We start from the raw sequence: 14,639 nt of genomic DNA, 5'->3' as shown, positions 1-14,639 counted from the left end.
GTGTCTGGTAAACACATGTGGATCTGGTGAACAGTTATCACTTGTTGACCAACTACAGGAATACTGACCTCAGAGTCTCCAGTTTACAGTGGGGATTCCCCAGTCCAGCAGAGAGCAGCTTCACTCCTGAATCCTTCAGGTCATTGTTACTCAGGTCCAGCTCTCTCAGGTGTGAGGGGTTTGACTCCAGAGCTGAGACCAGAGAAGCACAGCCTTTCTCTGTGACTCCACAGCCTGACAGCCTGACAAAGAGATCATCATGAATTCACAAACACACTGTTAATTTAACACCAGTAGTGTAGAAGGACAATGGCAGATGCATTTGGTTAATTATCGAAAACAACATATAGATTCATTTTCCGTCTCCAAGAATTGTATGTTATGTTGATAATGTTATAATAATGTGAAAATCAATGCATTCAGTTTGTTTTTCAATATGTATTTTTTTCAAAAATTAATATTGCTTCTTGATGATGAGTTCTTATATGTAATTTTATTTACTCACAGAACAGCTCTGGATGCTTTGACCACTGGCAGCAGCCTCAGAAGACCTTCCTCTGATCTGGAGTATTTCTTCAGGTCAAACACATCCAGCTCCTTTTCTGAAGTCAGCAACACAAAGACCAGAGCTGACCACTGTGCAGGTGACAGGTTGGGTTTTGAGAGACTTCCTGATCTCAGGTATCTTTGGATCTCCTCCACAAGAGAATGGTCATTCAGTTCATTCAGACAGTGGAACAGATTGATGCACCTCTCTGGAGAGGGATTCTCCCTGATCTTCTCTTTGATGTACTTGACTGTTTCTTCATGGGTCTGTGAGCTGCTTCTTGTCTTTGTCAGTAGACCTCGTAAGTGCTTCTGATTGGACTCCAGTGAGAGGCCCAGAAGGAAGCGGAGGAAAAGGTCCAGGTTTCCCGTCTCACATCGTAAGGCTTTATCCACAGCACTCTTGTAGAAAGTAACTTCAGGTTCGTCTTTTGTTTGAAATTTGTCCATTAGATTCTCATTGTTGTTGATGAATGAGAGGAACACATATACAGCAGCCAGAAACTCCTGAATACTCAGATGAACAAAGCAGTACACCTTGTCCTGGTACAGCCCACATTCCTCTTTAAAGAGCTGTGTGCACAATCCTGAGTACACTGAGGCTTCATTGACATCAATGCCTGACTCTTTCAGGTCTTCTTCATAGAAAATCAGATTGCCCTTCACAAGCTGTTGAAAAGCCAGTTTTCCCAGTGACAGAATGCTCTCTTTATTCCAGTGTGGACCTGTCTCTTCTTTCCCAAGATACTTTTCATTCTTCTGTTTGGTATGAAACACAACAAGGTTTGTGTACATCTCAGTCAGTGTCTTGGGCATCTCTTCTCTCTTATGTTTCAGCATGTGTTCAAGGACTGTTGCAGAAATCCAACAGAAGACTGGAATGTGGCACATGATGTGGAGGCTCCTTGATGTCTTTATGTGTGAGATGATTCTGTTGGCCAGGTCTTCATCACTGAATCTCTTCCTGAAGTACTCCTCCTTCTGTGGGTCATTGAACCCTCGTACCTCTGTCAATTGGTCAACACACCCTGAAGGGATCTTATTGGCTGCTGCAGGTCGGGTAGTTATCCAGAGGAGAGCAGAGGGAAGCAGATTTCCCTTGATGAGATTTGTCAGCAGAACATCCACTGAAGTTGACTCTGTGACGTCACAACAGATCTTGTTCTTCTGGAAGTCTAGGGGCAGTCGGCACTCATCCAGACCGTCAAAGATGAACAGAACTTTGTACTTGTCGTAGTTGGAGATTCCTGATTGTTTGGTTTCCATTGAGAAGTGATTGAGAAGTTCAATGAAAGTGTAGTTGTCCTCTTTCATCAAATTCAGCTCCCGGAAAGGCAATGAAAATACAAATTGGACATCCTGATTTGCTTTTCCTTCAGCCCAGTCCAGAATGAACTTCTGCACAGAGACTGTTTTTCCAATGCCAGCGACTCCCTTTGTCAGCACAGTTCTGATACGTTTGTCTTGTCCAGTTAAGGGTTTGAAGATGTTGTTACATTTGATTGCAGTCTCTGGCCTTGCTTGTTTCCTGGTTGTTGTCTCAATCTGTCTCAGCTCATGTTCATTATTGACCTCTCCTGTTCCACCCTCTGTGATGTAGAGCTCTGTGTAGATCTTATTGAGAAGTGTTGGGTTTCCTTGTTTAGCGATCCCCTCAAATACACATTGAACCTTCTTCTTTAGATTAGATTTGAGTTCACGTTGGCAAATCACAGCATGATCATCTGAATCTAGAAATAACACAGAGGATATCAATATTACTAGTTACTAGTTAATATTATGAATCTGTTTTAATGCCTACAGTATTGTAGGACTGTTGTAACGTTTTAAATGATAATCATTTATTATCTTAACTGACTGTATACATGTGTAAATGTTTTTATAATGCATTACAGACTGGTGTGACTGATTATATTATTATTGGTATTATTGATGGTATTATTAATTTTCTCTCTCTCTCTCTAAATTAATCACCACAACACATCCCTGCTGCTACTTGATGAGGTCACTAGGTCTTAAGGCTGCTACAATAACATTGAGTTACACAGCTACTTTAGCTGTACTTTAGATTCAGCTTTAAAATATAATAAAACAGCATTCAACATGAGGCAGACAGCTCTTACATTTCTCCAGTGCGTCAGCAAGCTGCTTCTGGTTCATTTTCCTCAGGATGTGCAGTGTGATCTTCAGAGCCCCCTCTCTGGCACTGCTCTCCTGCTTCTCATCTTCAGGGTCCACCACTTCCTTATCCTGCTTCTGACTCTCAAAGCCTTCTGGGAGTTCTGGACTAAGAATCCTCTTGAACATCTTCAGCTCGTTCTTCACAAATCTAATAATATTCTCTTCAAGCAACTGAAATAAATAAAGTAAATGAGTTAAGCATGATAATAAATGCTTTCTCATTAACACATGAATGATTGATTGACAGATCAACTTTACTTGAGGTAAACAGATACAAATGTACATAACAGGACCACATACACTGAATATGGAGTCCAGGCCTGTTTGATGACTCTGTGAAGACTGACCACTGAGAATCTCTGACTCTGATCTCTCCTGTTGGTTTCTGTAGACAAAATATGAGATTACATCTCCTCATCCAGGAGTGCACAAACACAGACACACACAGACACACACACGCACGCACGCACGCACGCACGCACGCACGCACGCACACACACACACACACACACACACACACACACACACACACACACACACACACACACACACACACACACACACACACACACACACACACACACACACACACACACACAGAGAATGTTGTGTTTGTTTAATATTGTTTTAGGACTATGGAAATGGACAATATGATTAGCCTATGGATTATGAAAACAACAACAACAAATGGGAAAATGGGAGAGGAGAAATGACTAGAGACAGTGTTGTTTAACTCACTGACCAGGACCCATGAGTTCTTCTTACCTTTGTTCAGTAGAAAAGTCTCCCTCTCTAAAGTTTAGAGGAGGTCCCATAGACTTGTCACTCTTCATGGACACACAGCTGGGAACAGGGGAGGCTGGTCTCTCCTGCTTGATTGGGCTTCAACACAACAGAGACAAACATTACATCTCTCATCTACTCTGAGCTCAGATGGGGAAACATAAGAATTGTTTAATTCCTAAACACTATATATCACTTTTCAGTAATGTTAGTAAATTAGCTTTTATTGTTTAAAGCATTTCTTAAAGAGATTGGTGTGTTTTTTCACTATCTAATCATGGTATGGGATTGTGCAATGACAGATATGTATTTGTTTAAAATCACTTGATGTTTTCATTTCAGAAAGACAAATCATCATGTTTTTTTTCCGGAAAATGCTACATATTTGCCTCACTCTCAAATGTTACCGACCGGAATAATGAGGCTATAAGGAGTACCAGTACTGAGTCAATGTGCAGGGTACCGAGTAGTTGAGGTAATAATGAGACTATAAGGAGAACCAGTACTGAGTCAATGTGCAGGGTACCAGGTAGTTGAGGTAATATTGATACTATAAGGAGTACCAGTACTGAGTCAATGTGCAGGGTACCAGGTAGTTGAGGTAATAATGAGACGATAAGGAGTACCAGTACTGAGTCAATGTGCAGGGTACCAGGTAGTTGAGGTAATATTGAGACTATAAGGAGTACCAGTACTGAGTCAATGTGCAGGGTACCAGGTAGTTGAGGTAATAATGAGACGATAAGGAGTACCAATACTGAGTCAATGTGCAGGGTACCAGGTAGTTGAGGTAATAATGAGACTATAAGGAGAACCAGTATTGAGTCAATGTGCAGGGTACCAGGTAGTTGAGGTAATAAGGAGACGATAAGGAGTACCAATACTGAGTCAATGTGCAGGGTACCAGGTAGTTGAGGTAATAATGAGACTATAAGGAGAACCAGTATTGAGTCAATGTGCAGGGTACCAGGTAGTTGAGGTAATAATGAGACGATAAGGAGAACCAGTACTGAGTCAATGTGCAGGGGTACCAGGTAGTTGAGGTAATAATGAGACTATAAGGAGTACCAGTACTGAGTCAATGTGCAGGGTACCAGGTAGTTGAGGTAATAATGAGACGATAAGGAGAACCAGTACTGAGTCAATGTGCAGGGGTACCAGGTAGTTGAGGTAATAATGAGACTATAAGGAGTACCAGTACTGAGTCAATGTGCAGGGTACCAGGTAGTTGAGGTAATAATGAGACGATAAGGAGAACCAGTACTGAGTCAATGTGCAGGGGTACCAGGTAGTTGAGGTAATAATGAGACTATAAGGAGTACCAGTACTGAGTCAATGTGCAGGGTACCAGGTAGTTGAGGTAATAATGACACTATAAGGAGTACCAGTACTGAGTCAATGTGCAGGGTACCAGGTAGTTGAGGTAATAATGAGACTATAAGGAGTACCAGTACTGAGTCAATGTGCAGTGTACCAGGTAGTTGAGGTAATAATGAGACTATAAGGAGTACCAGTACTGAGTCAATGTGCAGGGTACCAGGTAGTTGAGGTAATAATGAGACTATAAGGAGAACCAGTACTGAGTCAATGTGCAGGTTACCAGGTAGTTGAGGTAATATGTACATGTAGGTACACACACACACACACACACACACACCCACACACACACACACACACACACACACGCATACACACACACACACACACACACACATACAGAGGGAATGTTGTGTTTGTTTAATATTGTTTAAGGACTATGAAATGGACGAAAGGATTAGCCTATGGGTTATGAAAACAACAACAATAAATGTGAAAATGGGAGAGGAGAAATGACTAGAGACACTGTTGTTTAACTCACTGACCAGGACCCATGAGTTCTTCTTACCTTTGTTCAGTAGAAAAGTCTCCCGCTCTAAAGTATATAGGTTGCATCATAGACCAGTCACTCTTCATGGACACACAGCTGGGAACAGGGGAGGCTGGTCTCTCCTGCTGGATTGGTCTTCATCACAACAGAGACAAACATTACATATCTCATCTATTCTAAGCTCAGAAGGGGAAATATAAGAAGAGTTTCATTCTAAAAAGCTACATATCCATTTCCATAAATGTTGGTAAATAAGCTGTCATTGTTTACAGGAATCGGTGTGTATTTAATCTAATCATGGCATTGTGTTGTTCAGTGACAGTACTACTGTTAGATTTTGCAATTCTAAGCAATTCTAAGTAATTACTACTTTTGTAAGGAATTACACATTATTCAGTACTACTGCAGTTGCTATATAATTCCAATAGATGGCAGCATAAGACCACTAATGACCACTAATAAAATAACAATAATGAGACTATAAGGAGAACCAGTACTGAGTCAATGTGCAGAGAACCAGGTAGTTGAGGTAATAATGAGACTATAAGGAGTACCAGTACTGAGTCAATGTGCAGGTTACCAGGAAGTTGAGGTAATAATGAGACTATAAGGAGTACCAGTACTGAGTCAATGTGCAGGGTACCAGGAAGTTGAGGTAATAATGAGACTATAAGGAGTACCAGTACTGAGTCAATGTGCAGGGTACCAGGTAGTTGAGGTAATAATGAGACTATAAGGAGTACCAGTACTGAGTCAATGTGCAGGGTACCAGATAGTTGAGGTAATAATGAGACTATAAGGAGTACCAGTACTGAGTCAATGTGCAGGGTACCAGGTAGTTGAGGTAATAATGAGACTATATGGAGAACAAGTACTGAGTCTAGTTTCGTTTCCTCCCTGGATACACCACCACTCCCCTCACAGGAAAACTCCTGTGTGCTTCTTCCTGTCCCTTTCCACACTGCTAACACAAGAGGAAGCACTGAAACAGTATTTAACAGATTACTGTGAAGTAATATAATGATGATTCATGTTTATTATTACCTGGTTTTATGCTCATGTTTTGAAATTATACTTCATTAACATAACGATTATCAATAAGCCCGATTATCAATAAGCCTACTAATTCAGTTACCTCTGGTTGAGAAAAACTAAAATAGGTTTTTAAAGTGTTCTAGGATACCCTACCCTAGAATTAGGGTTCAAATAGGTTATACCTAGGGTTAGGGGTTAAGTTAAAAATAGGTTAATCAGGTAGGGGTTAAGGGTTAAGGGTTAAGGTTAAAATAGGTTATACCTAGGTTTAGGGGTTAAGTTAAAAATAGGTTAATCTGTTAGGGGTTAAGGGTTAAGGGTTAAGGTTAAAATAGGTTATACATAGGTTTAGGGGTTAAGGGCTAAGGTTAAAATAGGTTATACCTAGGGTTAGGGGTTAAAATAGGTTATATCTAGGGTTAGGGGTTAGGGGTTAAGGTTAAAATAGGTTATACCTAGGGTTAGGGGTTAAAATAGGTTATATCTAGGGTTAGGGGTTAGGGACACGGACAGTTCTGTACGGGGACACGGACAGTGCTGTACGTGGACAGTTCTGTACGGGGACGCGGACAGTTCCAGAACGAGGACATGAGCAGTGCAACACAATCAACTAAACCCAGTCTTGACAGTGGGTTACATTAGTAATATTGATTTTTTATTATTGTGTAAAACAAACATTCAAAGTCGTATAAGTGCTGAGAATAAAGACATTTTACACTTATACGTGGGTGGGTAACTATGCATGAAGTCTCTAGTCCCACCTAGTCGGCAGATATTTATGACACCACGTGAGCTGTCCTAAGTAGGTAAGAGTTAACAGCAGGTGTCCTGAGTAGTTAAGAGTTAACAGCAGCTGTCCTAAGTAGGTAAGAGTTAACAGCAGGTGTCTTGATAATACTATAGAATAATGCAGTGAATCAGTGGTTCCTGAGCCACATGTAATTGCTTTGAGTAGTTAGAAATAATGTTTTGATATTTGATATGATCAATCCATTAATAATATAGACCTACATTAAAATAATGTTTTGATATTTGATATGATCAATCCATTAATAATATAGACCTACATTAGAATAATGTTCTGATATTTGATATGATCAATCCATTAATAATATGTCTTGTGCTTTTGGCAATGATTTATGTGTAATAATTATGTATAACAAGTGATACCATGTGTGTCTCTAAAGCATTTTGTCTTCATTTTGGCAGATTAACTCATGTTTATTCCCCAAGATTAACTCAGGTGTTCACCCAGTGGCTAAGGAGTTGGACCTGTGGCCAAAAGGTGGCTGGTTTGAATCCCTGGCCGGGTGCTGGAAAATGTGCTATTTGCTAACCGCTATGGTTGCAAGATGTAATGTATTGACTGGCTGGAAGTTGCACTCTGTCTTTTCTATTCCGAGGTTGTTTACTCGCAATATCAGATATTAACATGATTTTTTGTAATGCATTTATACTAAGGTTGAGGTTTTGACTAGTGATTATTTACCTGGGATTCAATACCTGCTATAGTCACTTGTTTTTCTCACCCAATAGCAACACAGCCCTAATAGGAGATAAATAGCTAACTAAAATGATGAGTGACCATTTTAGAAAATCATGGGACATATAGTCTGTGGTTACTGCTATTTTATGTCAATCATATTGCTGCTTGTAGCCTATAACTAATGCTTTGTGGTCATATGCTCCCATCTATTGGACATTTTGCAATTAAATGTTATTAATTCAAATACATTGGTGGGGCAGCTGAGAAATAAAGTATATTTTTCTGGTTAATTCCTTAGATCTCTAACCTGCCCAATCTATCCCACGCCAATTGCTGAAACTTTCACATAGAGGTTACTTGGTCACACAGTTCAAACCACATTTGAAAAATTAAACAGATGTGGCTTGTTGATCAAGTGTTCTGCCTTGCAATAATAAATATAATAAAATAACAAAACAAAAACAGCAAAATGCTGAGACAGGTTTTGATTAACAAAATAATCAAAATGCTATTTAGTACCATAATGGTATTTACTAACATAATATTATTACTAAAACAGTTTCTAAATAATTAGGGTTAAGGTTAATGCTAAAATAGGTAATACGTAGGGTTAGATGCTGATGTAAAAAGGGCTTTATAAATACATTTGATTGATTGTTAGGTTCAGGGTTTATAAGGAAAAAACAGTATGGGTTTATAGCTCTCTTGCTCCTCCCTGTGGCCTTCTGTGGGTACTACATAACTCATTCACGACACCTGCTGGGCTCATAATCTGAGGTAGCAACTGCGTCAGATCTACAAATCAATGAGCTACACCTGTCCATTTGTTTTCTAACTCAGTGAAACTGCGCAGCTTTCACTCAATCCGATGACTACGAACGAACATTTCGATGCATATCAATTTACCCTTGCAGCCATTTAGAAACAACAAGTCACAAAAAAAGTGTTGTTTCTTAATTAAAAAAATGACTTCTGGCTGTTTAAATCGGCCACATCTTGAAAAAGAGGACAGACATTCGTTTTCGTTAGGTGTTGCTGTAACCCTGTTGATAATAAGTAACCTGACGTCAGCGTTCAAGCTTAATGCCGGCAGGTGTCATTGATACAATAGTGAAGCTGCCATTGTGACGCAGAACAATGAGTTGGGAATAGAACGTTCAGAAGGTGAGTTGATTCCACGGAGCTCAATAGAACTAATAGGAGCTGGCAGGAAGAAGAATGACCTAAAATAAGGCCTGTTTTTTAGCGATTACTCTATAACATAACGTAATGTTATGAAACTGGGCACCATGGCGGATGCAATGAACTAGTTATCAGAAAAAAAAATGTTGTTGTAAATGTCATGTTTCCAGCCTAGTTGAGGCGCACTGAAAATAATATTCAAAAGTTTGGTCCTTGGACACATAAGGGTTAAACACTAAAGTTATACTGTCCATTTTGTGAAGAGAGGAGGGGTTAAGAACGGAGCAGAAGAGACATGTTTGTTGTTTGCTGTAACTAATGGTCAACGTTGTATTGTAATGTATGCAGTGGTGGGCCGTCAGGGCCAGCAAGGCCTTCTCTGCTGGCCTAAACATCATCAGAATATATATATTTTTTAAATATATTTTCCCACAAATATGTATTAAATTATTCCCCAGAGTAAGAGTTATACTCTTCATTTCATAGCTTTCCTCTTGGTTGCACTGCTTCCAGCCCCACGTTGAGATTTGGAGGGCTGGTCTTTATGTTAGATCTTTTATCCAATCCTATTCAGCCATCATGTGTTGCCAGGGGTCTAAAATCTGCCCCCAGGCCTTCAGAATCAACAGTGCGGGCGCTTGTAGCTTAAAGTGAATGGAAATTAAAATTTAGTGTCAATCAATCAGCTTTAGAGTTGGCTATTGTACGCCTGCTGGCTGGCTCCAGTGTTACACAGGCACGTATTTTGATTGGATTACCAATATTGAGAGGCAGGTCCTATATGGGCAGGTCTCAGAACTAGGAAACTGAAATTGATAAATTCATTGATTTGCGTACTACTAAGCTGTTTTTTCAACCCACAATGGCGGAAGGAGAAGATATCGATTTGGTCGAGGATATAATTATAACGCCATCCTCAAGACAAACTTTTTAATTTTGCACGCCCAATTTTTCAGTTTTTGATTTGTTAAAAAAGTTTGAAATATCCAATAAATGTCATTCCACTTCATGATTGTGTCCCACTTGTTGTTGATTCTTCACAAAAAAATACAGTTTTATATCTTTATGTTTGAAGCCTGAAATGTGGCAAAAGGTCACAAAGTTCAAGGGGGCCGAATACTTTCGCAAGGTACTGTAGCATTTTGCAAAACAAAAATTCATACACAAAAATCTATGAATTCAATTCTAATAACAACAATATTTTACAGCCACATGAAGGTTCCCATAAACAATAATTTCTGATGAAAAATAACAATTGTCAAAAAATTGTGGAAATAATTATTTAGAAATTAACTCTTTATATGTTCCTATACAACATCGTCATCTCACCTCTTATCTTTGGAGTCATGTTCCTCACAGAGACTCATTTTAGAGGCAGGGCCCCCTCCTCTTTTTCACCAGAGAGACTCATTTTCAAGCACTGACCCCTGAACAGAGATCCAACATGTTGGTTGTGGTTAACAAAGTGACACCTAATTATTGAAGGTCAATTGTTCTATTTAATTACTGATCTCTTATAAATAAAACATTTACTAACAGACACAAACAGTCAGGTGATTTATTGCATCACATGAACATGTAGTCGTGATGATATTTTTCACCTTTTATCCATATAGTGTAACTAATAATATTAATAATAATAATAAAATAATAATAATATAATATAATAATAACAATATAATATATAGTAATATTAATAATAATGTCTCACTTTCTCTTCTAATAATTTCTCTCATTCTAGTGTGTTGCTTTGTTCAACAGGTATGATATTATGATGCTGTTACTGAATTCAGTTCATAATATCGATGTTAAGAAAAGTCTGTTCAGTGGTTTCATACCAAATTACACAGGAAGCAGGAGCTCATTGGAATTTAGAAAACAACACATGTTCTGATATTCTGAAAGACGACTTACAATTTATACATAAAAAATATACAAACTGTAAAATAACCACGATATACGAATATATGAACAACATGTTTTTGAGTGTGACTTGACAACACCCAGTTAGCGCCATTTTGTATGATTGCACTGTCACGTAGCTGTCCCAGGTGAAATGGACTGTTACATCTGAGTGTTTCCCTGTCATTCACTATACTAAAATAACACCAGACATTGAATGTCTCTACACACTTTACAATAATTCCTGGGAAGATTCTTACCTTGTAGCCTGAATTCACAACCAGAACATGTCAAGTCATTGAGATATTTTCCGTTGTGCTGAGAGATCACCTTCCTGATGACAAGTGTCTCTGTATCTATGTTCTAGGTTCAGTTGATCTTTGGATGCAATAATATCTGGTCAAAGTCTAGTGACACAACACCATAGTATTTCATAACCATAACAGCAGTTTAACCTTTGGCCAGTAAAGGCCATGGCATATTATAACATGTAGAGTCATTATGATGATCCAGGTTCATATTATAACATGTAGAATCATTATGATGATCCAGGTTCATACTATAACATGTAGAATCATTATGATGATCCAGGTTCATACTATAACATGTAGAATCATTATGATGATCCAGGTTCATATTATAACATGTAGAATCATTATGATGATCCAGGTTCATATTATAACATGTAGAATCATTATGATGATCCAGGTTCATACTATAACATGTAGAATCATTATGATGATCCAGGTTCATACTATAACATGTAGAATCATTATGATGATCCAGGTTCATACTATAACATGTAGAGTCATTATGATGATCCAGGTTCATACTATAACATGTAGAATCATTATGATGATCCAGGTTCATACTATAACATGTAGAATCATTATGATGATCCAGGTTCATATTATAACATGTAGAATCTTTATGATGATCCAGGTTCATACTATAACATGTAGAATCATTATGATGATCCAGGTTCATACTATAACATGTAGAATCATTATGATGATCCAGGTTCATACTATAACATGTAGAATCATTATGATGATCCAGGTTCATACTATAACATGTAGAATCATTATGATGATCCAGGTTCATACTATAACATGTAGAATCATTATGATGATCCAGGTTCATATTATAACGTAGAATCATTAAGATGATCCAGGTTCATACTATAACATGTAGAATCATTATGATGATCCAGGTTCATATTATAACGTAGAATCATTAAGATGATCCAGGTTCATACTATAACATGTAGAATCATTAAGATGATCCAGGTTCATACTATAACATGTAGAATCATTATGATGATCCAGGTTCATATTATAACATGTTGAATCATTATGATGATCCAGGTTCATATTATAACATGTAGAATCATTATGATGATCCAGGTTCATACTATAACATGTAGAATCATTAAGATGATCCAGGTTCATACTATAACATGTAGAGTCATTATGATGATCCAGGTTCATACTATAACATGGAGAATCATTATGATGATCCAGGTTCATACTATAACATGTAGAGTCATTATGATGATCCAGGTTCATACTATAACATGTAGAATCATTATGATGATCCAGGTTCATACTATAACATGTGGAATCATTATGATGATTGTCGCGCCCTGGTCGTAATATATTGTGTTTGTCTTCATTTATTTGGTCAGGCCAGGGTGTGACATTGGTTTATTGTGGTGTGTTTTGTCTTGGGGTTTTGTGGGTGTTGGGTGTGTGGCTTAGTGGGGTTATCTAGCAAAGTCTATGGCTGTCTGGAGTGGTTCTCAATCAGAGGCAGATGTTTATCGTTGTCTCTGATTGGGAACCATATTTAGGCAGCTATATTCTTTGAGTATTTCACGGGTGATTGTTCCTGTCTCTGTGTTTGTTGTCACTACATAGGCTGTATAGGTTTTCACGTTCTGTTTGTTGTTTTTTGTATTGTTTGTTTTCTTCGTAATTAAACATGTCTCAAAAATAACACGTTGCATTTTGGTCCGATTCTCCTTCACCAGACGAAAGCCGTTACAATGATCCAGGTTCATACTATAAATGTAGAATCTTTATGATGATCCAGGTTCATACTATAACATGTAGAATCATTATGATGATCCAGGTTCATACTATAAATGTAGAATCATTATTATTTTACCAGCCTCAGCCCCAGCATCAACCCCAGCCTCAGCACCAGCATCAACCCCCAACCCCAGCCTCAGCCCCAGCATCAACCCCCAACCCCAGCCTCAGCCCCAGCATCAACCCCCAACCCCAGCCTCAGCCCCAGCATCAACCCCAACCCCAGCCTCAGCCCCAGCATCAACCCCCAACCCCAGCCTCAGCCCCAGCATCAACCCCAACCCCAGCCTCAGCCCCAGCATCAACCCCAACCCCAGCCTCAGCCCCAGCATCAACCCCAGCCTCAGTCCCAGCATCAACCCCAGCCTCAGCCCCAGCATCAACCCCAGCCTCAGTCCCAGCATCAACCCCCAACCCCAGACTCAGCCCCAGCATCAACCCCCAACCCCAGACTCAGTCCCAGCATCAACCCCAAACCCAGCCTCAGCCCCAGCATCAACCCCCAACCCCCGCCTCAGCCCCAGCATCACCCCCAACCCCAGCCTCAGCCCCAGCATCAACCCCAACCCCAGCCTCAGCCCCAGCATCAACCCCCAACCCCAGCCTCAGCCCCAGCATCAACCCCAGCCTCAGTCCCAGCATCAACCCCAACCCCAGCCTCAGTCCCAGCATCAACCCCAACCCCAGCCACAGCCCCAGCATCAACCCCAACCCCAGCCTCAGCCCCAGCATCAACCCCAGCCTCAGCACCAGCATCAACCCCAACCCCAGCCTCAGCCCCAGCATCAACCCCAGCCTCAGTCCCAGCATCAACCCCAGCCTCAGCCCCAGCATCAACCCCCAACCCCAGCCTCAGCATCAACACGCAACCCCAGCAACTCTTCAGAAACCATCGTACCATAAAGACAGACCAAAAGGCAAGGTGGCGGATTGGAATTTTTAAGGGAAATAAACCAATACTAGTCTTGGGAGACTCAAATGTTAATAGAATCCCTCCATTTCATAACCCAAACATACAAGTGGACAGTTACCCTGGAGCAACATTTTACCATTTCACAAAGGTTCTGGAGAAAACAGAGGTTCATTTAGACACCAGCATAGTGGTTCTCTCGGTGGGCATAAACAATATGGATAATGACCCATACACAACATCAATCAAACAGATTGCATCAATGCACAAGGAAGCAATCGTCACTTTCCCAAATGCAATTATTTACATCCCCATTATTAACCACTCACACCTTCTTTCACCAGATCGAATATAAAACCTCAGTCATTAACGGTTACATCACCACACATGGCCCATTTCTCTTGGTGCTACCCCGTGATGAATTCCACACAACAGACCTGATACACCGGACAACAACCACAGCAGACCACATTTTAAGAATTGGTGTGAGCTGCTAAATTTCAGAATTTGGACCCACCTAGCCACACCACACCCTTCTTTTTCCCCCAACCCCCTGTACTCTCTCCCCCCTTTCCTCCCCCAGTTGCTTTCTTAGATTACCCAGCAGAGGGGGTAGTTGGCCTCCTCTCATCAAACATCATGAATTTATCCAAG

At 39.9% G+C, this 14,639-nt stretch overlaps 1 protein-coding gene across 1 annotated transcript in view; it reads right to left on the bottom strand.

Annotated features, from left to right (window-relative positions):
* LOC135538111 (NACHT, LRR and PYD domains-containing protein 12-like) overlaps window positions 1-11,344 on the bottom strand; it is an 86,481-nt gene extending 75,137 nt beyond the window's left edge. Inside the window, exons 1-8 of the mRNA XM_064964097.1 lie at window positions 11,243-11,344; window positions 10,410-10,507; window positions 5,396-5,512; window positions 3,493-3,609; window positions 3,028-3,112; window positions 2,670-2,898; window positions 506-2,276; window positions 69-242 (exon numbers count right to left, since the gene is read on the bottom strand). Of these exons, the coding sequence (XP_064820169.1) occupies window positions 69-242; window positions 506-2,276; window positions 2,670-2,898; window positions 3,028-3,112; window positions 3,493-3,609; window positions 5,396-5,512; window positions 10,410-10,447 (2,531 nt within the window). The 5' untranslated portion in view covers window positions 10,448-10,507; window positions 11,243-11,344. The remainder of the gene's footprint in view (window positions 1-68; window positions 243-505; window positions 2,277-2,669; window positions 2,899-3,027; window positions 3,113-3,492; window positions 3,610-5,395; window positions 5,513-10,409; window positions 10,508-11,242) is intronic.
* Between the last annotated feature and the right edge of the window lie 3,295 nt (window positions 11,345-14,639).

The sequence above is a fragment of the Oncorhynchus masou genome, unplaced genomic scaffold, assembly GCF_036934945.1.
Source record: "Oncorhynchus masou masou isolate Uvic2021 unplaced genomic scaffold, UVic_Omas_1.1 unplaced_scaffold_909, whole genome shotgun sequence".
In the NCBI taxonomy this organism is placed as follows: Eukaryota; Metazoa; Chordata; class Actinopteri; order Salmoniformes; family Salmonidae; genus Oncorhynchus; species Oncorhynchus masou.
Note: the sequence above shows the minus strand (reverse complement) of the source record. Positions and strands in the feature narration are given on the sequence as shown.